Source organism: Cervus canadensis, chromosome 8 (assembly GCF_019320065.1).
Source record: "Cervus canadensis isolate Bull #8, Minnesota chromosome 8, ASM1932006v1, whole genome shotgun sequence".
In the NCBI taxonomy this organism is placed as follows: Eukaryota; Metazoa; Chordata; class Mammalia; order Artiodactyla; family Cervidae; genus Cervus; species Cervus canadensis.
The window spans coordinates 51,831,805-51,854,287 of NC_057393.1; the positions used below are offsets into that span (position 1 = coordinate 51,831,805).

The window sequence follows — 22,483 nt, forward strand, 5'->3', positions numbered from 1 at the left end:
CAAAATCAAAAGTGTCTTGTAGAAATAAACACTTCCGTGTAGGCATGTGAGCTTGAAAGACAAGGTGCCAGTGTCTTCAGGAGTCGGCCGCATTGGATCAGCTTTGAGAATCTTGATGCTTATCAGCACTTGTCTGCTGGTGCCCAAAGACGTGCTTTTTGAGTCTGAACGCTTTTCATAGGAGAGTTTCATATTCCAAAAGGAGATAATGGTCACTTTCAGTGGTCATTTAATAATTGCTCTTTATGGAAGATTTCTGTCTTCACCATCAATTTTGACATAACTATCTCTATACTTTACATTGGGCTGCTGGTGGACATGCCTGATGTTCATATCCTTTAGAATGCACGAGGCTCTTTATAATCACAGAATATATGGTCCTACTTTAACTAAATAAGGGTTGGATTAGGACTTAAGTTTGATTGACAACCTTTGATCTTCTTATAGTAAATGATATATTAACTTCATACAGAACATACAACCTCCTAATTAGGTAGAATCTGTATGAATTCATTTAGATATGCAACAGGTAACATTTTAGTGAAAAACCCAAGACAAGCTTGACTTCAACAGACTTGAGAGGACTTCCAATCAATGTTTGATAATTGCGAAAAATTTAAATATAGTAACATATTAGGTATGCAAATCATGGGGTTTTAATATACCTGTTAATTAAGACCATCTTTCTCAAAATTTTCCCAAAGATTATTTCTAAATGAGAATTTAGATAATTGAGATAGTAAAAATGTATAATAATCTTTTGAGTCTAACAGTATTACCTCTATATTCAAAATAAACAATTAATGAATACCACAAAGCATTTTGTTAAATATAAAATGTGTTTCTACCAAAATGTTTTCAACATTTGAGACTTGAGTTTCCACTAAACAGTGTTAAGAACACAATGTTATTTTCCCTGTATGACATTATGTCTATTATCAAAGAATATTCTCAAAGAGCAATTTGCAATGTATTTTAAGCAGAAACAGCTTAATCTTAAATAAGAATTGTATATATTCAATATTTGATTCAGAAAGAGTTACATTCCTTTTCAAGGGAATGGGCATCTTCCACAAAGAAATTTTACTCAAAGTTTTCCCAAACTTCAGTAAAAGAAATCTTTTGTATACTTTCAAATACTGTGCCTTTTTATTTAAAACAGTGTAAACATAACAACTCAACACCATCGATAATTGGAAAAAGACTGGTTATGTGAACACTAATTTCCTTGGTTGCCCCATGAAAAGAAGGGTAAATAAAACAGACAAATCTTCAGGAGAAGTTTCAGTTCACCTTAGCAGTGGTAAAAATATTGCTTTATTCCAAATGAACATACAGCACAATTTACTGTTCTTTGGGGGACTTCCTGTGAACTGAATAGGCTGGGCTTTGTGACTTCAACAATTTATTCTTTCCATATTAACCACAGAAGCCAATGTCTTGGTCCACACATGGCAGACTCGCTATAAAATAAATAGTAATGAGGATGATGAGAAAGCAAAGGATAACCATCAATTTGATCATTGGCTTGTATAAATAATTTAAGTATGCATGACTCAGAATAGGTACACATCCCCTACTTGCCTTGTGATACTGATATCATTAATGAGCCAATAGTTGTTTCTCTCAAAAAGATTCACATCAGAAAATGGTCTAGACATTGTCAAGAGTTTTGTAGGACCCCACCATGCAAGTGACCTTGATTTACTAACTGAACTTTCTACTTAATGGAAAAAATTTAAAGTGAACAGATCTACGAGGGAAATTTTTTTTCTTCTGAATATTAGATTCCCTGATGTTTCAACAAATTTTTAGCAAGCTGAATACACACACACATGCACACACATACGCACAATGAACATATGTGCATACAGCATACCGGTGCTCGAGTGAGCAGGCCCCCACATACACACACACACACACACACACACACACACACACACAGGCACACACACTGAGAAATGCTCCTTTGGAGCCCCCTAAAACAATCTCAAAGAAAAACATTTCTATTAGCATGATTTTAGTGACACGACATTTGTGATGTTTTTGTCTCTTTTTCTATAGTAATTTCCTACCTCCCTCTGAAATTCTGTGCCTTCAAATTTTGGAGGAAGCTGGCACATAAGAGTGGCTAAGATTGCCCCGTGATGCCCTCTATCTTCTGGTCCTCTCCTTCCAGAGTCTTTGTGCCATTCTTCAAAAAGTAAGTAGAAAACATTACATTGGTTGACATGACATAACCTGTGATGAGGCTGTCGAGTGAATAGAGATTTAGGGTTTGGGATTGGCAAGCCACATGGCAAGGGCCACCTGCTCACTGGCACATCCGCCCTTAGCATACATCTCTTCTCTCTGAAACTGGGTAACTGCAAGCACTTTTTATGAGGCCACTGGCGCTGTGGGGCTGAGGGTCTGAATTGCTCACATCTACTAAGAGCCAAAGAGGACAGTGTTGGGACTAACTGAAATTGTATTCAGAATTCTACCCAAAAGCTTTAGTTGTAAGCTTTATCCCTCCTGAAACGTTTCTTTCCCTTTAAAAAAATATTTTGTTAAAAAACACTATGATATGAGGGCGATAGACTATTTGGTTTCTTCTAAGTAGATGCTCTTAAATTAATGCATATAAATAATTTGTATTTAATCTCCTCTCTTTCCTGTTGAGCAAAGCATAGAATGCACAGATTTCTACATCTCGAGTCACTTGGTCAATGCAGGGTCTCTTTGTATTTCATTTCTTAAGACAAATTGTGCCTCTCGTTCTGATTTGGCTGTGGGACTCAGGGGAAGAAAGGCTGTGTTTTCACTTGCACTGTCCTCGGTCTCTACGCTGGCCAGTTCGTAGTCTTCTGACCGCCTGGCATCAGTCAGAATTCGAATCTGCTCCTGGACAGTTTCTAGCAATATTTTCACTTCTTGTTGTTCTGCTATAAGACAATCGCTGACTGGAATACTCACATTGACAATATCAGCAGAGTAGGAGTTTTTGCACCATTTGATGCTTTTGACTTCAGAAATCCCTGGCATTTGCATGCAGGTTTCCTCTAGACCCACTGAAGGGATGATGGGCACGGAACTGGCCCTTGGGGATGAATATCCCATCAGGTCCTTTTGCTCCAAACTATTAAAATAGGAGTTTGTCTCTCTTGAAGGCAGTTGCATATTTATTGATGCATTTTGTTGGGCTGTTAAACCATTGGCTGAGTACCTGAAAAAGAAACAAAGTGTAACATATTCTGCTACCTGCCCCACAATATTCAGTCAACAAAGCACTTTCCACATGCACCATCTCACTGACTTCTCACAGCAACCCCATGAGACGGATACTATGTTCCCAGTTAAACAGAGAAGTAAACTGAAGCTCAGATAGGTGAAGTGACTTGCCCAAGGTCACACAGAAAATAAGTGACAGACTGAGACTCAAACCCAGATCTTCTTACTTTAAGTCCAGGGATCTTTCAACACACCACAGCTGTAGAGGCAGGTGGGATATAGTCTTCCTGACCTCTATCCTAGAATACAAAGTAAATGGGGATTGAGCAGGTGAGAGTGTGGCCCTTCCATAGTGACAAACAGGAAACCCATAACGGCATTACTCCACTCCATCAACCTGACCACCCTCTCAGCCCTGGTTAAGTCCAGTAGACTCCTTGTGGCCACTGTAGGTGGAGGCAATCAGGAAGCCCACTCTTCAGCATCAAAATGCTACAGTCCTAAGTGTCTCTGCTTCACACTGACTTTAGGGAGACCAAGTCCAATTTCCATTGGCACTCTGTTCTATAGGAACTCCCTCACTGCCAGTCTATAGAGCCTAAAAGATGGGATGAGAGGCATACAATTCCTCTGTCTGCCCAAGAAGAACATGCAGGAAGTTCCACAGGGCCTCAGTCAAGCTAGTAATGTTCCTCATATGGTTTCTGGAGCCAAGTAAGGTAGTTCATGGGTGCATGACAATGACTTGTCCAGAATGCCATCATGACATTCCAAGTCATTTAATATGCCAGAATCTAGCTGGCCCCCTTCTTGGTTGTTCAGAGCTGGTGAATTTTCCATTGCTTCTGAACTCTCTAAAGTCAAAGATTGGAGCCGAGATACGGTAGATTCACAGAAATGAACAGTAGTATTTATCCTATTTCTCAATTATTTTTACTTAATTTTAACCTTAAATTAAAATTTAAGCATAATCTAAACATATTCACCCTCAGTATAATAAATCTCATTCCCCTTGTCTTACATTATAATGTAAATAAAAATCATGTTTATACACAGAAAGAATAATTACAATGAAATGTGTTGCATACTAAATAGAAGCCTTTATTGTAAAGACAAGATAGGAGCAATTTAGAGATCTGTCTTTCTGCCAGACAGCACAAAAAGATGAGGAACGGCTTTAGGTTGCAGTTCCATCCTCTCTCACTGTGCCTAACATGGAGTTGGCAATCAATAAATTTTGATGGAATGGACACAGGACTACATGAACAGACCTTCAAGATAAACACTCTCTTAATATCCTAGTTAACACAACAAGAGCTAACAATCACACAGAGCTTTCAAAAGGCACTTTCACCTCTATTCACTTTATTGATTTATAACACTGTGTGGTTTATTATTATTGCCATATGATGGATGAAAAAACTGTACTAAGAAATACCCAAATGACTTGCCCCAAATTACACTCTTGGTAAGCAGCAGAGGAAGCAGTTAAACCTATGTTGTCTTATTTTGTTACTATCAAGGCCTTAAACGAGTGGGCATCTCAAGGTGCATCCCAACCTTTTTTGGGATGTAAAATCTTTACCTGCACAAACTATATAGGCACATAGAAGGAAATTCCCTAGGGGATCTCACTCCTTTCTCCTTAGTGTTATATGACTGAAAATCTGAACATAAAGTTTCTGATCAATGAATCAATTTCAACAAAAAGGAAGGTGCCAACTTTAAGACTTCTGTGTTTTCTTTTCTTAGCACCATTAATGTGTATGAAGGTAGAGAAGGTCTGCTGTCAGATTCACCAATGGCACAGGGCCAAGAAATTTTATTAGGATAAAATCATCTTTCACATGGATATCATCAGAGTATATCCATGAGTAGAATCTAACAGGTTGAAAAGTAGTGGTGATAGATGCCAATCCTTAATACCTGGATCTAAACAAATTTGTAAAAATTATGACTAAAGATGTAAATATCTTATAGAATTTAGCCAACCGACACTTTAACAAGTCCACAGTGTGACATGACTAAGGAGTAATCAAAGGCAATTCAAGCCAGACTTGGAGCTGCCTTCCAATATGCCTGTGGGCTGCCCTGGGTGGCTCAGTGGTAAAGGATCCTCCTGCCAATGCAGGAGACCTGGGTTCCTTCCCTGGGTCAGGAAGAGACCCTGGAGAAGGAAATGGCAAACCATTCCAGTATTCTTGCATGGAAAATCCCATGGACAGAGGAGCCTGGCAGGCTACAGTCCATGGGGTCACAAAGAGTTGGACATGACTTAGTGACTAAAGAGCAGCTGATGGATGAGAAAGAGGAACTGCAGTTGACTTACACGTCATCTCACAAACCAGGTATGCATCACATGCTGGCAACCACTGAAATCTAAAATGCTGCCCTAACATGAAGCTGTACTTTAAACTATTAGAACTCTCCAAAAATATGACTTCGTTTTGGATCAGAAAAGATTTCAAGTTCCACCACCATTACATGCTCTGGAGTCTTAGACAAACATGGAAGCCTCACTTTAATTCTCTCATTAATTAAAACTGTCAGGTTGTAATGCTGACCTGGGGGGCTGCTCTGAGGACTTGCTGAAGTGATGCCTCTGCATGAATCAGTAGGGGCACACTGGTGGTCTTCCCTTTCTTCCTAGAGTTGCTGCGAGTGTTCTAGCACTGGCTTTTGAGTAGGAGGTGACACTACTCTCCAGAAGTTTAAGTTAAATTTCTAGATGTGATTCTTGATTAGCAGATACTCAGAATTCTACATTCTATCATAGTCAATGACTGTCACATTCTCTCCATAAGCTCATCATTCATTGACTGTGAAGTACCAGTTTGGACTGCCCTTCTTCCGATGATCCCTCAGCAAAGTAATCACATGTGCCATTTCCTTTGTAGCTATGTGAACAAATTCTCCTTTTAAAGAGGGAAGATTTCAACAATTAGTCATTTAGTTTGATTCCCAGGAATTCAAGGGTCAGGCTAAGAAATATGTGTTTCCCCAGAGGACTCTAGGACCCAGTTCTTGGTGCATATGGCATTAGAATGAACAGACTAAATTGAAGGAATCTAATTTTCCCTCTGGAGCCATATGATTAGAGATTCCACATTTATACATTGCCATTCATGACTGAGATTTTTCTTCACATTCCTTTCCTGGTTTAGTGGTTTATTGAGTCAGAAAGGCTGGTATTCAATGGTTCTTTTACATGGGATATCTCATCTTTGGGTTCACCATTGAAATTCTTTTATCTTTCATGGATTCATCTCTAAACTTCCTGAAGAATAACTGAATGTAAGTTTGTGAAGTTGCTATTTAAGTGAGATGGATGATGAGTATGTTTCAGATCCCTTCTACTTTGAAGGTAGCAGTCTTTTGTGATTCTAGCTCTTTCTGTTTAGTATATGAATCCATGAGTTTGATTTGCCTGACACAGTGCATTTCAGAGCTCTGTGAGCCACTAGCCATAGTTGGCACCAAGCCACTGATCAGGGGAAAGGCTCTTAAAGAAGTTCCTTTCCACCTGACTCCCTCCTCAGGCTTCACCAAGTCAGACACTGGCTTCAAGCTGGGCTGAAGTTAGTGCCAAGGAGAGACATCATATACAATGGGAGTCTAACTAGGAGACAGCGCCCACATGCTTGATAAACAAGCCACAGATGGCTGATGACTCTTATAAATTCATTCGCTCCCCCTCCAGGCAAGGGCCAGATTTGAAGAAGGCTTTTAGCTGTGAAATTCTATTACCAATTCCATTTCCAGTCCGGTGAGATGGTCAGTCCCCCAGGAGTGGGAAATAGCTGTTCTCAAGAACTGAGAATGAGGTTGCTCCCTGAGATTCATTGTGCTGAGCACACAGTGACTTAGAGTCATCATTTATCAACACTGGATGCGTATCACATTGGAAAATGCATGTGGCCAGCCAATTGAAGAGAACATTCCAAACCCAATGATGATTGAACCAAAACAAAACCGCCACCAGGCAGGATAAGTGTTAAGACCCCAAGGAGTTAAAAAGCAAAACAGTGCCTGAACATGCCCTGGAAATCTCTGAGCTCTTGGAGATGTGTGTATGTTTGGTTCAAGACTGTCTGTCACAGAGCACCCTCTTACTGGTACATTTGGAACGATAGCTATGATAGTGCCCAGCAGAGGAAAGAAAGCATGGACTGGGTTCTCTGTCCATTCACAACATCTCTGAGCTTGATTTCAGCCTCACCCATTCTCACTCTAACATTCATCCCAGGGCAGCGGGGAGAAGGTTGAGGGGGAATACCTAAGTAACAGACATTATTAGTGGTCTAAGAAGAAAAATAATTATGAAACATAATTAACTATAGGCTAATGCAAGCCCCTTTTCCAGCCATAAGGCAAACAAAGATGCAAACTGCTTCCTGAAACTTGTATATTTTGAACAACTTAGCTATTATGTTGAATGTGTAAACCTCACCCCAGACCTGTACCAATATATTTTACAGTCCAATTGGAATTGCTTCACAATTACAAAATTGAGACACAGGCTATTTATTTCTTTTCTTCTAGTCTTCCTACAGAAATCTGTTGCTGGGATTTGTCAGACATGGCACTGTTGCATGTATATGTTGCCCAGAGGGAAAGACAAAGTTAAGAATCTGGGACCTCAAACCTGCTTTGACTTTCAACTTGCTACAGACTGGGTAGAAAAATCACCCAGACTAAAGAAATGTAGCCTGGCTTATTCAGAGAGAGAAGAAAACTGGATGCAACAGGAACCTGGCTTGAGTGAGGGAATGGATTCTTAGACTTTCTGAAGTAAACCCTGATTGCATTGCTCTTGAAATTAGTAGTAATACTATAATAGCTCCCATGGCAATAAATACAAGTACTCCTTCTCGGCCTACTATGTGTCAGGCACAAGCTCTAGACACAAGTAATTTCTTTTTAACCTGCCCGACCATCCTCAGGAAGGCTGATACTATTTTGTTCAATTTATAGACTAGAAAACATAAGCTTAAATGATAAAACTTTCTCAAATTCATACAAGTAGCAATCCAGCTTGTCAGGGTTGATAAGGGCTGCCATATTTGGTTGGATAGCTATGTCAGTGAGGTAATTGGTGTCTAAAATTCACTCTATGCTCCACTCACCATTCTATGAGCCCCATGCAGGTCCATGTCCATTCATAGGAAGGGGCACTTTTTGCCCTGAAAGGATGGGCAACAGCCACTGAGTCCAAAGCCCATTTTCCCACCCCTGCACTGTGAGTGAAACTAGAGATCTGAGTTCAGCTAGTTGTGCCTTGACAATATGCAGTCAGCATTGACTGAGACACGTTCAGGAATGCTCTATGGAGCAGATGCTACATCTGTATCACCTAACTGCTTATTATAGTATTTTCTACAATAGTCATTAGAGAATTAAGTCCTCCCCCCCCCCTAAAACTAAGGGAAGCCTACTTTTGTCCTCCTAAGAAATCCCTAGTTTTTAAAGTTAAAGACACATTCCCAGTTATTTTAGAAACTGCATTAAAACATAGTCTAGATATCTATATACTTCTTAATGTTACATTTCTTTTCCATCTAATATCTACTTGCATTGTATCTAATCTTTATTGTTATTCTTTTGTGAAACAAATATGGAAGCAAGCATAAATAGCCAATTAGTGATGGAAATCAGTGAATAAAACCCCAAGGAACATTAAAAACTCCATTTAAAACTCCAGTATTCACCCTCCCTAAATTCCATTACTTTTAAGACCTACCCTTGGCAAGGTATCGTATCCTGGTCTGGGATCCTTGATTCCTCCAGTTGCTGATACGCTGGTCCCACGAGTCCACCCAGCCTACTTCGGGGTGATGGGGGTGTCCTTCTGAAGGCATTCCTATGGAGCATACCACTCCTTTGCCCTGGACTGCAGCAAGAGGAGAGGGTCCTGCTGGTGGAAAGAAAACCAACAAACAAATTGATCATAGCCATTTCCTCACAGGTGGCTGCTCAGATAGATTCTTCAAGCACTGTATTTGCACCCCAGATCCTCAGAGTTCTAGGCCAGATTCCACCCATGCCTGCAGGATATCGGCTAGGAGAGATCGAAAGTTGCTGAATCTATTTTATCTTTGGACAGACTAAGAAGAAATGTTCAGTTCCTCTGTTTCTGGCATTCCTGTCTGGAGCACAATGGACTAAAATAATGGCAGCTTCCCAGCCTGAGAGGTGAGCTTAAAGGATGCTCCAGCCCCTGATTCCCATCTTCCCTTATCATCCATGCTCCAGCAGGGCCTCTAACAGAAATAAAAATGGTCTTGTTATTAAACAGTGACAAGAACTAAACCCAAGAAGCCTTAGGGGAAAATGTCAATGGTGTCAGTGGTAGAACAAACAATCCTTATTTTAATTGCCGTTGTTTCCTTAAAATATATGTTATTTACTTTTCCAGTTCACAATCTCAAATTTTCATAAGTCTTGACAACCTAAATTATTTTTCTTTTGAGGTTTCCTTTTCCTAACATTTTTATTGAATGAAAGATTCTTTAAATTCTATAGTATTTTACAATTTTCAAAAGATTCACACATGATTTTATATAATCCCATATCAACCCTTTGAGTTTGCTTTTAATAAATGTCTGATCATATATTTCATTTGATTCATACATCCAAATAGCCAAATAACCATATGTTATCAGGTGCCATCAAGGGGCAAATAGCATACATGGGATATACCTCAGGTAAGATCCCTACATAGATATATTAAATAAAGAACTAGACTCTTTACAGGAATCACTTACTAATTCGCCACATTACTAATTCCATCCACATCTATTCCTCTCTCCATGCCAGTGAATTTACCCTACTACCATGTGAATTGTAAGAACTCTGTTCCTATGTAAACATTCCCTGAGATGCCTGTAAGATGATTTAGAATGTTTGTGTTATATCCTCATTTAACTTTGAAAATAGCAATAAAACCATACACAGAGTGAAAACATCTTCAAAATTTCAATATGCCATCAAGTTCTAAAGGAACCATTCCCCCGAAGGAATTTTACGCATATTACTACATTATATGGAGTTCCATAACTTTTCCCCCCACCAACATTACTGTTATTTCCACTTAATAAATACAAAACCTCTCCTATGTTATTAATATTTAGGGTCAGGATTTGAAAACCTGACATATGAAGTGCCAGTAGCCACCACCCTGGATTTGGCTAGGGAAAGCGACCACACTTTAGAACTTCATATTTGTCAAGCCTATCAATAACTTCCTGAGTTTGTGCAGATACCAGATTATACTTAGCATGGTTATTACAGTTTCATTCTTCAGCATAATATTTCTAGTGTGTTGAATCCTAAAATGCTTAACAAGGGACATCTAGCTAGGTCACTAAGCCAGCACGTTTAAGGAGCTCCGTGATAACCGATTCGTTTCTTTCCTTCCAGTTTCTATATACACTGTCTGGTGGCAATTGTGAAGTTCACAGAGCACTCGGACTTGGATGCTAGAATTAGCTGCATTGGGTCTGTATGTTACTAGCAGCATGATACTGGGGATAGTACTTGTACCACTCAGAGTCCTGGAGGGAAATAAATGGCACCAGAAATTGGATCACTTGGGAAGATTTTGCTGTTTACAAATGTATGTTCACTGATTGAGGGGAGAAAAAAAAACACACACACAACATGATACTACTCTACTTAAGGGCTGGTGACAATGGGAAGCTGTTACCATCCTTGTTCCTGAAAGGACAAGGGGGAAGGAGCAGTTACCTGACTAAAGAGAGAAAATGGTTGTAAGAAGAGGCCACCCGGCAGGTGCTATGGCCTGCAAGAAGAGGGCCGAAGCTAAGGCCACCAGGCAGGGAGGGAGGGGCAGGAGTGCTAGGACCTCACTGGCCCTGCCCTTCCCTCCTTGCTGGTGCATCGCAGTGAAACAACAGAAGTCCAAAGGCAAGAGAAGATGCTGCCCCTCTCAGTGTACAAGGCAGGGCAGAAAAAGGTGAAAGTCTACACATGGTGCATGTGTTTAGGTATTTTCATAGTATTGCTGTAGGGATTAAAGAGCTCAAACATGTAGTGTTTAGCAGGAAATCTGGCACTGGGTAGGTGCTCAACACAATAAGGTCCCCAATTCCTCTGCCCAAACTGACGACTCAAAGGCTCATACTAATCACTGAAAACCCTGGAATTATTTTACCTTAAAAAACCTATATATGTCCTGGCTATAATTGCTATATATAATGGCTATATATGTCCTGAGTTATATTGCCAAAATTAATGCACAAAGTATGACATGACTTAATAGATTGCTTCTTTAAAATAAAGGGGGGGGGTTGGACTAAACATGGGAAATAATGGCTTTGAATTAATAGCTTTTGTTTCATAAATGAGTTATCCAAATGAGTCAGATTTGCAGTACACCAAAAGAAATGAATTAGTCATAGCTAGCCAAAATGGCACAACAACAAAGTCTACTGGTATGAACTAGTAACCCATCTTAAAAAACCGTTCTATACCTATTGATCAATCTACTCCTCAAGCTTTCTAACCCAGTGGCATTTAGGAAGTTATGGAGCAGTTTGCAGGATGTATAAATCAGTGACTAGGTTATCAATCACAAAAACGTTTAAGTCTACTGCATGTTTTACAAAACAAAAGCTATGATATATTGAACTATAATTTACAAAGTTCTAAAAGCACTTTATAAATCAACCCTTGCCCGTCTATCAGGACACAATGCATGCCAACAAATACTGCAGTGTCATTGAACCAAACAAAAAAGAAGGTTTCTTAGAGAGTTCCTTATTTGACCTGTGAGTGATTCCTAGAAGCCATAGTAGAAGCCAAGTTTAGGAGCGGGTGTATCAACAGACAAAAATAGGGATGGGGTTATCTGCAGGCCAAATACATTAGAAGCTGTCATTCTTTATCCTATCAACTTTAAAACACGTATGACATAATATAATACTTAATATTATACTTTATTTTACTTGACTGGATGAAATACCACTTTAACATGGATTACAATCTGCAGAGGGAAATATGCTTTTGGAAAAAAATATCTTCTAAAAGGCTGATAATTTTGAATCTAATTTCCTAATTGAAGAAGATCCATTAAGTTCAGTGAACTTAAAATGCTCTTTTCATAGGGAAATATTTGTAAATTCCCCTACTCATATAAACCAAAAGTTGTACTCAGTAGCTAAAGCAGTTATCCAGTGGCCAACATATTTCATCCTGTGTTGAAAACATTTAACCCTTTTTAATCTTAGCAAACTCTTAATATCTCAGTCTCTACTCATGTAGATTAAGAATAAAAATTACCATTGAGTACCAATGATTAGTATCCAGAGTGACATGAAAATCCCATAGTAAATGTGGCCAGCATCAGTAAAATCTTTTGGGGGGACTCCTTCAGAGGTGAGAGAAAAGTTAGTTTCCTTGAACAATGCATATTTCTCTCACAGTGGTTCCAAAATGTGCCCTAGATATGTGAAAACCAAGGGTCAACAACATTTTTCTTTCATTGCTTGAAACAACTACTTTTTCTTTACCTTTTTCATTTAAAAAAATATTTATTCTCTTCATAATTTAATAATTTTTTTAACACTGTACTTCCTACTAAGAAAAGAAAGCTTAAATCTTTGGACAACTTCCACAAAGATTGACAATATATTTTTGGATGTACATAAACATAACGTCTGTACTAGCAGTTGGCACCTTAGAACTGTTGGCACCTTAGAACAAAGCTTTCAATTTTTGGAGTTCCAGATTCCTTATGTATAAACATAGCATGTGACTAGAAGATGCTGAGAATGTGCTCAGCCTCAGAAAGCTGTAAAATTGAAAACTTTTATAAGATAACTTTATTTTTGGCTTTCTTCCCCAAATAGCCAATTTTATGGTCAGCTTGTAAAAAAAAAAAAAAAAAAAAGAAGAAGAAGTCCCACTCCACTGATAATGGAAGATCTAATATTAAACCAAGAAAAGATTTAGCAGGATTCTTCCCCCATGAGAACTATGTGTGAAGATCTGGAACATGTGCTATCAGCTGCCTAGGGAAGAATGAGTCATTAAATCTGCAGTGATAAGGCAGGCTAGGAAAAACCATGTTTTTAATGATTTTTCAGATAGCAATTGTTTCATTCACTGGTCTGTGTCTGCAGCCTTGATGGGTATTGTTAATAAGTCCCTTTAGGCTTCTTCTAGGTGTACTGCTGCCTACTGGTCTCTTTGCCTGCTGTGAGCTGCTTGAGCATCCACTCCATGGGCAACTAGAGGAGAAGCAAGAATGATCACCTCTCCTGAATACTGTTGCTGTTCCTTGGTATGTATTGTTCAGCATTACACACCGTGTCAACATGCCCATTCCCACCACAATTCAGCTACCTGTACCTGTGGTGTTTGATAGATTGGCTTCCTCTGTCAGGAGAAGGGACCTCTGGGAATGATTGGGGGCCGGCAAAACTTGACTCCATCATTTTCTCCAATGCAGTCACAGGATGCCTTTCCGCCTTGGAATACTGTGGGAAATCACATGCAAAGAGTTGAGCTGGAGGAGAAGTTATGAGAGGAGGGCCTCTGACACTACAGCTGGGTATCAAAAGGTTACTGGAACTTACCAGTAACTTTTCCACTGGGCACTTGATCAGGAGAATGATAAAGACATCATTTTCATCCCATTTCTCACAATGCTCTCAACCTTTTGCTCCCAAAACTCTTTGTGATTAGATGAGGTCCATTCAGCAGGGTTTTCCACATTAGAATCCTATCTTTTCAATTTTTACCCATGGCACACTATGCCTTTAAGCCAAAACCACCAGTACTTTTTTTTATTATAGTTGATATAGAATATTACTTAAGTTAATAAAAGGATTTTTTAATTCAATGTACATTTTATCAACAAATTAACTTGTTGTTCTATTACTAACAATAGGGATTCAATAAATGCTGACTAAATGAGTGAAGTTCACAACAGAAGTTCTTCATAATTCTGAGAATTATGAAAGATGATTTAGAGTATCTGCCCACCACTCTCTAGTGTTTCCCTTTCATCCTGTAACCAGGAAATTACCATGTCTAATAAGAGAAGTGTGTGAACAGTTTATTCTTTATAGTTATTAACCCTTGGTTTCACCTTTGACTATGAAATATCACAAGGCAGGGTAGCCTAGAGGAAACCATATAGTGATGGCACATTAAGAAAATCTTTGCCCCTGGGGAAATATTGTTTAGCATCTCAACCAGGCAGCAGTTGTCAAGTTTAACATTCCCTGGGCACTTGCACTTGAACAAGCAACAAGGAATAGCAGGTTTCTTTTCTGGAAGCTCCAATGAAAACTATGTTGAGAAATGACATTTTTTGAATGCTAATAACCAAACAAGAGATTTTGAAATCCAGATATTCACATGTAAATGTAGAATTTCACATAAAAATATATATCTGCAGAATACATATATGAAAAAAGTACATAACTGAACTCATGTAAAGAGAAAAAAATCAGAATAGGGCATGTTAAATTTCAGGAGTACATCCTAAAGGCAAAGATTCAAGAAAAATAAGATTTGTTGCTAACTTGCTGGGGTACAGATTGGCAAAATATTCCAAAATTTTAATCACCCTACTCTTAGATATAGACTACTACTTTTAGGGATTCCCATCATTAACTGTAAAAGTTCAAAATGATATAATCACCAGAGCATGTCACTGGTACAATTTTTAATAAGCAATCAGAAAACAGACACTAAAGAGAAGCAATTGGGAACAATAGAAATGGCTGCAAATGAATACTATACAGTCATTGAAGAGAATAAAATCAAGGTACAAGAACTATGCATAATATGAATTCACTTGTGTAAATGACGGACACGTAGTAAACAGATATATATCTAAGCGTATGTATGTGTTTATATGTGAACACATTTAGCTTTGTGTCTGTGTATATACATATGTATAGATTTTGTATGTACATGCCAAAGCCTTTGACTGTGTGGACCACAAACTCTGGAAAATTCTTAAAGAGATGGGAATACCATACCACCTGACCTGACTCTTGAGAAATCTGTATGCAGGTCAGGAAGCAACAGTTAGAACTGGACATTGAACAACAGACTGGTTCCAAATAGGGAAAGGAGTGCGTCAAGGCTGTATATTGTCACCCTGCTTATTTAACTTATATGCAGAGTACATCATGAGAAATGCTGGGCTGGATGAAGCACAAGCTGGAATCAAGATTTCTGAGAGAAATATCAATAACCTCAGATATGCAGATGACACCAGCCTTATGGCAGAAACTGAAGAAGAACTAAAGAGCCTCTTGATGAAAGTGAAAGAGGAGAGTGAAAAAGTTGGCTTAAAGCTCAACATTCAGAAAACTAAGATCATGGCATCCCATCACTTCATGGCAAATAGATGGGGAAACAGTGGAAACAGTGACAGATTTTATATTTTTGGACTACAAAATCACTGCAGATGGTGACTGCAGCCATGAAATTAAAAGATGCTTGCTCCTTGGAAGGAAAGTTATGACCAACTTAGGCAGCATATTAAAAAGCAGAGACATTACTTTGCCAACAAAGATCTATCTAATCAAAGCTATGGCTTTTCCAGTAGTCATGTATGGATGTGAGAGTTGGACTATAAAGAAAGCTGAGCACTGAAGAATTGATGATTTTGAACTGTGGTGTTGGAGAAGACTCTTGAGAGTCCCTTGGACTGCAAGGAGATCCAACCAGCCCATCCTAAAGGAGATCAATTCTGAATATTCATTGGAAGGACTGATGCTGAAGCTGCAACTCTGATACTTTGGCCACCTGATGCGAAGAGCTGATTCATTGGAAAAGACCCTGATGCTGGGAAAGATTGTAGGCAGGAGGACAAGGGGATGACAGAGGATGAGATGATTGGATGGCATCACCAACTCAATGGACATGAGTTTGAGTAAACTATGGGTGTTGGTGTTGGACAGGGAGGCCCTGTGTGCGGCAGTCCATGGGGTCACAAAGAGTTGGACATGACTGAGCAGCTGCACAGAACTGACTGATACATGTGTTTCTGTGTGAGCACACAACCACATAGGATGCAGATGGGGAAAAGAAAGAAGAAAAAAGGTGTTATCCTTGGGAAAAAGTATATTGGTGGGTATGGGCTATGAAAACTAGGAAAACTGTCAAGGTTATATAACTTGATGTTCAAAATCTCTACTTTCAATTACTTCCAAAATAAACCACATCATGTTAATAATGACCACATCTTGAATCAAAATATGAATTCTACAAAATGGACTTAAGAGAAGCTATTAAGAGTTTTGCAAAATGGTTGAACTGACATAGAACAAAAAGAAGATATGAAGATAAGGTGGAAAAGGTGGTTGTTTTCAGCAACCCCAAAATTACAAAGATACAAAATATGATGGAAATACTTTCACATGTACTTCTTTGCTGACTAATTAAAGTTGTTTATCATAAACCATCCATGGAAAATTGAACTGAGTCAATATGCTACTGAAAGGTAAACAACATCCTGAATTTCTACCTGATTTTCAAATTCTATAAAAGATCTAATAGGATTATTTTACTCCCAACTTCTAAAAAGTTGCTTTATAAGACAACTCAGGTGCCGAAAAGGCTCAGCTACAGACAAAAATGAAAGTCTCTGGAGACATCTGTGGCAAACTGGAAGGGGTAACTTCTGTGCTGTCTCTGTAGAGGGCTGTCAGTAGGTGACACTGGCCAGTGTTTCTAGCAAGGTCAAGGGTTTCTAGAGAAATTGCCAAATCATTAAAAGTCAGCAGCCCATTCCTTTTTAAAAAACACAATTTATGTCAAGCCTAATTCAAGTTTGGGGCTGTTAGTTCAGAGCCTCTACCTTGATTGAGACTTTTGATCATGAGAGCTAGAGGGCCTTATTCAAAATCTGTCAAAAAAAGGCTTGAATAGAATCAACCTCTTACATGCTCTCCTTATCATAACATTCATAATAGATATTAAGTTTTAAATCTTTTCTTTCAAATGCTTACATTATTGTTATGCTATACAGTTGCTTCCAATGATACTATTGTGGTCCATTAACACAAATTTGCCTCCAAAATTTATTATTGTGGCTCTTTCTCTTGTAGCCTTTCTGAGAATCATTTTCATTTCAGTGGCTGCATTTAACCTAAGATGCAGGTTTAAATTGCTGGTATCCCTATCCAAGGTTGGTTGAGACAAGAGGAAACACAATAAACCTAATAACTTGGCAATCTTCAAACTAATATTCCATACATATTGGTTCAAATGAATTTATAGGCAGATTCCATTTTTCAGTTCTGACAAATAAAGAGCTTAAAAATCATCATTCCTGTCCTTAAAATAAGAGGAAAAAAAAAAAAGCTGAACACACAAAATCAATGCCTATTCTTATATCAATCAGAGTGCAGGGCAAAACAGCACTCTAAAATCTAGAGAGAGAAGTGAATACAGAGAATTGGTCAAGATCAGCTTAAGACAGCCTGGGACATGGAATCCTTTACTGCTTGAGGTGATGCAACAACACAAACAATCTAAGGGCCTAAAAATAACTGCATGCATGGGCAGTTGGGGCAAATTACAAATAAGATATAAGACATCAAAAACTCAACTTCCACTTGTGAGATGCCCAGAATAAAAGCAGGATACCATGCATGATCCCTGCACAAGCACCACCAAGGGGCTGGGCAGAGCACCTAAGCTCACCCCTGGACCCACTCCCTCCCCTTACCCCATATAAGGAACCAGCTCACCCCACCTCAGGGAGTAAGCAAGGGAACCTGTTACTTGTTATCACTCCCTCCTGCAGTAGCACAAATCCTCATAAAACATTGTCTGAATCTCCTCTGGCCTCTTATCAATTCCTATTGATTAAAGAGGCCAAGAACCCTGGTGAGACATCAGCCTAAAAGGCCAAGCTAGCTGCATTAATGAGAGCTTTCAATTAGGGAAGGATACAAAATTAAATATTTTTGCTGACTCTAATATGAATTCCATGTACTTTATGTTCATGTCACCATTTGGAAGGAAAGAGAAAGCTTGACTGATAGAAATTCTCTCATAAAACATACAGATTTTATTCTGGCTCTTTTAGAAGCAGTGCAACTCCTGACCCAGGTAGCAGTCATCAACTGTAGAGGCCATTATGGATGGACCTAATGTAAGCCAAGGGAACAGCAAAACTGATCACAGACTGCAAAAAGGCAGCTCAACTTCAGGAACCTGAACAAGGTATGGCTCTAGTGATTGGCCCCCTGACCTCCCTAGCCTTCCCCAGTATTTTCCACAGGAATAGAAAATTGCTGAGAAATGGGGCTATAAGAAGGGAAACACAGACTGGTATAGAAAGAAGGACAACATTCTCACCCCAGAGGCCCAACAATGAAAACTCACTAAGAGCTTACACGACGCCACCCACTATAGGAGGGATGCACTACGGGGCTTGACGTCAAAGACTTTTTTAGGAAAGGGGCTTAAAAGAACAATAATACAAGTAATGCTTTCTATGATTTATGTGCCTGTTATATCTCACAGACCCATCTAATCCCCTCTTCATTACTCAGGCCAATTCAATACCAAGAGGCATACCTGGGTAAAGACTGGGCAGTTAGACTTCATCCAAATGCCCCCACAATCAGGATATAAGTAGCTTCTGGCATTTGCTATTTACTTTCACAGGATGGGTGGAAGCTTTCCCCACCTGTTCTGAAAAGGCTGTTGAAGTCTGTAAGTTCCTTTTGAAAGAAAGAATCCCTTAGTGTGGATTTCCAAAGTCCCTCCAGAGGGATAATGGACTCTCTTTTGTGGCCAGAATTACACATGAGCTTACTGTGGCCCTAGGGATAGCCAACAAGCTACACACTTCTTGCATCCCTAGTCTTCAGGGAAGGTAGAGAAAATGAACCATACCTTAAAGAAAACCTTAGCAAAGCTCTGTCAAGAGAATCATGAGCTCTGGAACAACTAGGTTTCTATGGCACTCCTCTGGGTCCAGGTAGTCCTTAGGAGTGGTCTGAGGCTTAGCCCATTTGCAGTTACCTATGACAGGCCTTTTCTTACTACTGACATTCTTCTAGATGATGAGGTGAGACAGACCTGAGATACATTATTAATTGAGGACAAGTTCAGAAGCGATCCAGGACTGTGCCCACAAGGCACAGCCAGCTCCCACTAAAAATGCAATGGCTGTGGGAGAAGGCGAGGGTGGGATGTTTAGAGAGAACAGCATCGAAACATGTGTATTATCAAGGGTGAAAGAGATCATCAGCCCAGGTTGGATACATGAGACAAGTGCTCGGGGCTGATGTGCTGGGAAGACCCAAAGGGATCGGGTGGAGAGGGAGGTGGGAGGGGAGATAGGGTTGGGGAATACATGTAAATCCATGGCTGATTCATGTCAATGTATGGCAAAAACCACTACAATATTGTAAAGTAATCAGCCTCCAACTAATAAAAATAAATGGGAAAAAAAATGCAATGGAAGGGGGCAGTTTCTTCACAAATTAACCATGAGGACCAAGTTCTTCTTAAAACCCGAGAAAGAGGGGTCCCCTGAAGACCAATTATTGCCAAAATGGAAGAGCCCCTATAAAGGACTCAAAGCAACTCCAGCTGCATCAAACTGCAAGGGATATCTATTGACAGTTGGGTACATTTGTCCAACCTAAAGCTTTTACCTCCAAAGACCAGGCCGGTCACAAAAGCAGAACAACCCATCTGTGAGCCAGTGAAAAATCTGAGATAAACCCACCCAAAAGACAGGCACCATCTACAGCTAAGAACAATGCTGGTTTGACTTGTGTGTGCCATTCTTGCTACTGTACTCTGGCTTGCTCAGCCCCTCTTGCCAGGGAAGCAGCTCTTTGTGCTTGGTTTAAGGGAAACTCTCCACCACAGAAAAGCTCCTCCTATCGACTGTCCATATCACTAGTCCTGCTAACTAGGGAAGAATGGCAAGAAAACTCATTTATCAGCGTGGCCTATAAGTGGATTGATAAGGTCCACTTCATAGAGTGCACTACAGGGCTAGAGGAATTTTTACCTATAACAGGATCACTCTGGCTCACCACCAAACCCACAGAGCACTAGGTGGGATCTTGGCAGGGCAGGGCTGGTGATATCCTGGCAGCTCCAAGGGAAGGCTTTGCCTGTCATGAAATGACACTGAAAAATCTCACTATACAGCTTGGTTATACGAAGAAATAGACAGAGCAGGCCTTGACAGGACTTAAGACCACTCTTGCTTCTTTTGTCTACGGTGGTTCTTGATAGTCATCTAGCCCTAGATTACCTTCTGGCAGAACAAGGTAGAGCTTGTGCAATAACTCACACTTCCTGCATCTGGACCAATGCTACAGGACAGGTAGAAGTTAACATTAAGGAAATAAAGGGAGTCACTTGGTGGTCCAGTGGTAAGGACTCCATGCCTCCACTGCCATGCCTGGGGTTCAGTCCCTGATCAGGGAACTAGAATCCCACAAGCTGTGTTGTATGCATTCAAACAAAGGAAGTATACACCCAAGCAGAATGGCTTCACAACTTTGGCAAGGATGATATTGCCTCCACTGTCTGGTCAACAGTGGAGCCGATATCGTCTAGGCTGTTTAGTGGCTGTTGTTATTCTCCTTCTTGGCCCTTGTTTGTTTAACCTTTTCATTAAGCTTCTATCTTCTAGGCTCCAATAGTTTCAAGTAAGGCTCATGATGTCTCAGAGAATTCAACCCATTCCAGTGGACGGTATCCCAGGTCCCCAGAGGTCTTTGGAACAGTCAGCAAAGGAATTATATGCCTCTCGGGTAGATGAGGGTCTGTGGCCCCTTTCCAACAGGAAGAAGTTTCAGAAGAGACCTTCAGCCTCTTAATCCTTAAGAAAAAGAGCTTGAGTGAGTGGAATCACTCAAGGCAGGAAATAAGACTGGCTGGGTCCTGGGACACTTTGCTGAAGTGTTTGAATCTGGACAAACATCTCCTCCAGCAACAAAACACAAAGAATCTAAAAGGGACTAAAAATAACTACATACATGCAAACCACTTCAGCATTCATGCCTTGAAACCCCATTAACAGTATGAAAAGGCAAAAAGATATGACACTGAAAGATGAACTTCCCCACCACACACACACCCCCACACACATTAGTAGGTGTCCAATATGCTACTGGAGAAGAGCAGAGAAATAGCTCCAAAAAGAATGAAGAGGCTGAACCACAGAAGAACTGATGACCAGTTGTGAATGTGTCTGGTGGTGAAAATAAAGTCCAGTCCAATATGGAAATAAAGTTCCATATTCCATAGAAACCTGGGCTGTTAGGTTCAAGAATAAAGGTAAATTGGAAGTGGTCAAATAGGAGATGGCAAGAGTGAACACTGACATTTTAGAAATCAGTCAATTAAAATGGACCAGAATGGGTGAATCTAATTCAGATTACCATTTTATCTACAACTGTGAATAAGAATCCTGTAGAAGAAATGTAGTAGCCCTCATAAACAACAAAACAGTCTGAAATGCAGTACTTGGGTGCAATCTCAAAAATGACAGAATGATCTTGATTCGTTTCCAAGGCAAACCATTCATCATCACAGTAATCCAAGTCTATGCCCCAACTACTAATGCTGAAGAAGCTGAAGTTGAACAGCTCTGTGAAGACCCATAAAACCTTCTAGAACCCAAACCAAGAAAGATGTCCTTTACATCATAGGGGACTGGAATGAAAAAGTAGGAAGTCAAGAGATACCTGGAGTAACAGGCAAGTTTAGCCTTAGAGCATAAAATGAAGCAGGGCAAAAGCTAACAGTTTTCCCAAGAGAATTCACAGATCATAGCAAACACTCTCTTGCAACTACATAAGAGATGACTCTACACATGGACATCACAGATGGTCAATACCAAAATCAGATTGATTATATTCCTTGCAGCTGAAAATGGAGAAGCTCTATATTGTCAGCAAAAGCAAGACTGGGAGCTAACTGTGGCTCAAATCATGAGCTCCTTATTGTGAAATTCAGACAAATTGAAGAAGGTAAGGAAAACCATTAGGTCATTCAGGTGTGACCTAAATCAAATCCTTATGATTATACAGTAGAAATGACAAATAGATTGAAGGAATTAGATCTAGAATGCCTGAAGAACTATGGACAAAGGTCCATAACATTGTACAGGAGATGGTAACCAAAACCATCCCCAAGGAAAAGAAATGCAGCAAGGCAAAATGGTTGCCTGAGAAGGCCTTACAAATAGCTGAGGAAAGAAGAGAAGTGAAAGGGAAAAAGAAAAAAAAAAGGGGGCAGG

At 39.7% G+C, this 22,483-nt stretch overlaps 1 protein-coding gene and 1 long non-coding RNA gene across 8 annotated transcripts in view; one reads left to right on the plus strand and one right to left on the minus strand.

The window, feature by feature from the left end:
• LOC122446444 overlaps nt 1-2,192 on the plus strand; it is a 266,873-nt gene extending 264,681 nt beyond the window's left edge. Inside the window, exon 4 of the long non-coding RNA XR_006270873.1 lies at nt 2,065-2,192. This is a non-coding gene — a long non-coding RNA (uncharacterized LOC122446444). The remainder of the gene's footprint in view (nt 1-2,064) is intronic.
• Nucleotides 1,128-22,483, minus strand: part of NRG3 (neuregulin 3) — a 1,193,959-nt gene continuing 1,172,603 nt past the window's right edge. For 2 of the 7 annotated variants that reach the window (XM_043476682.1, XM_043476681.1), the window contains exons 7-10: nt 13,585-13,712; nt 8,954-9,127; nt 3,441-3,512; nt 1,128-3,208 (exon numbers count right to left, since the gene is read on the minus strand). In XM_043476682.1, coding sequence (XP_043332617.1) covers nt 2,701-3,208; nt 3,441-3,512; nt 8,954-9,127; nt 13,585-13,712 — 882 coding nt within the window. In that variant the 3' untranslated portion in view covers nt 1,128-2,700. The remainder of the gene's footprint in view (nt 3,209-3,440; nt 3,513-8,953; nt 9,128-13,584; nt 13,713-22,483) is intronic. The other 5 variants (XM_043476687.1, XM_043476685.1, XM_043476686.1 and 2 more) reach the window with 3 other exon arrangements.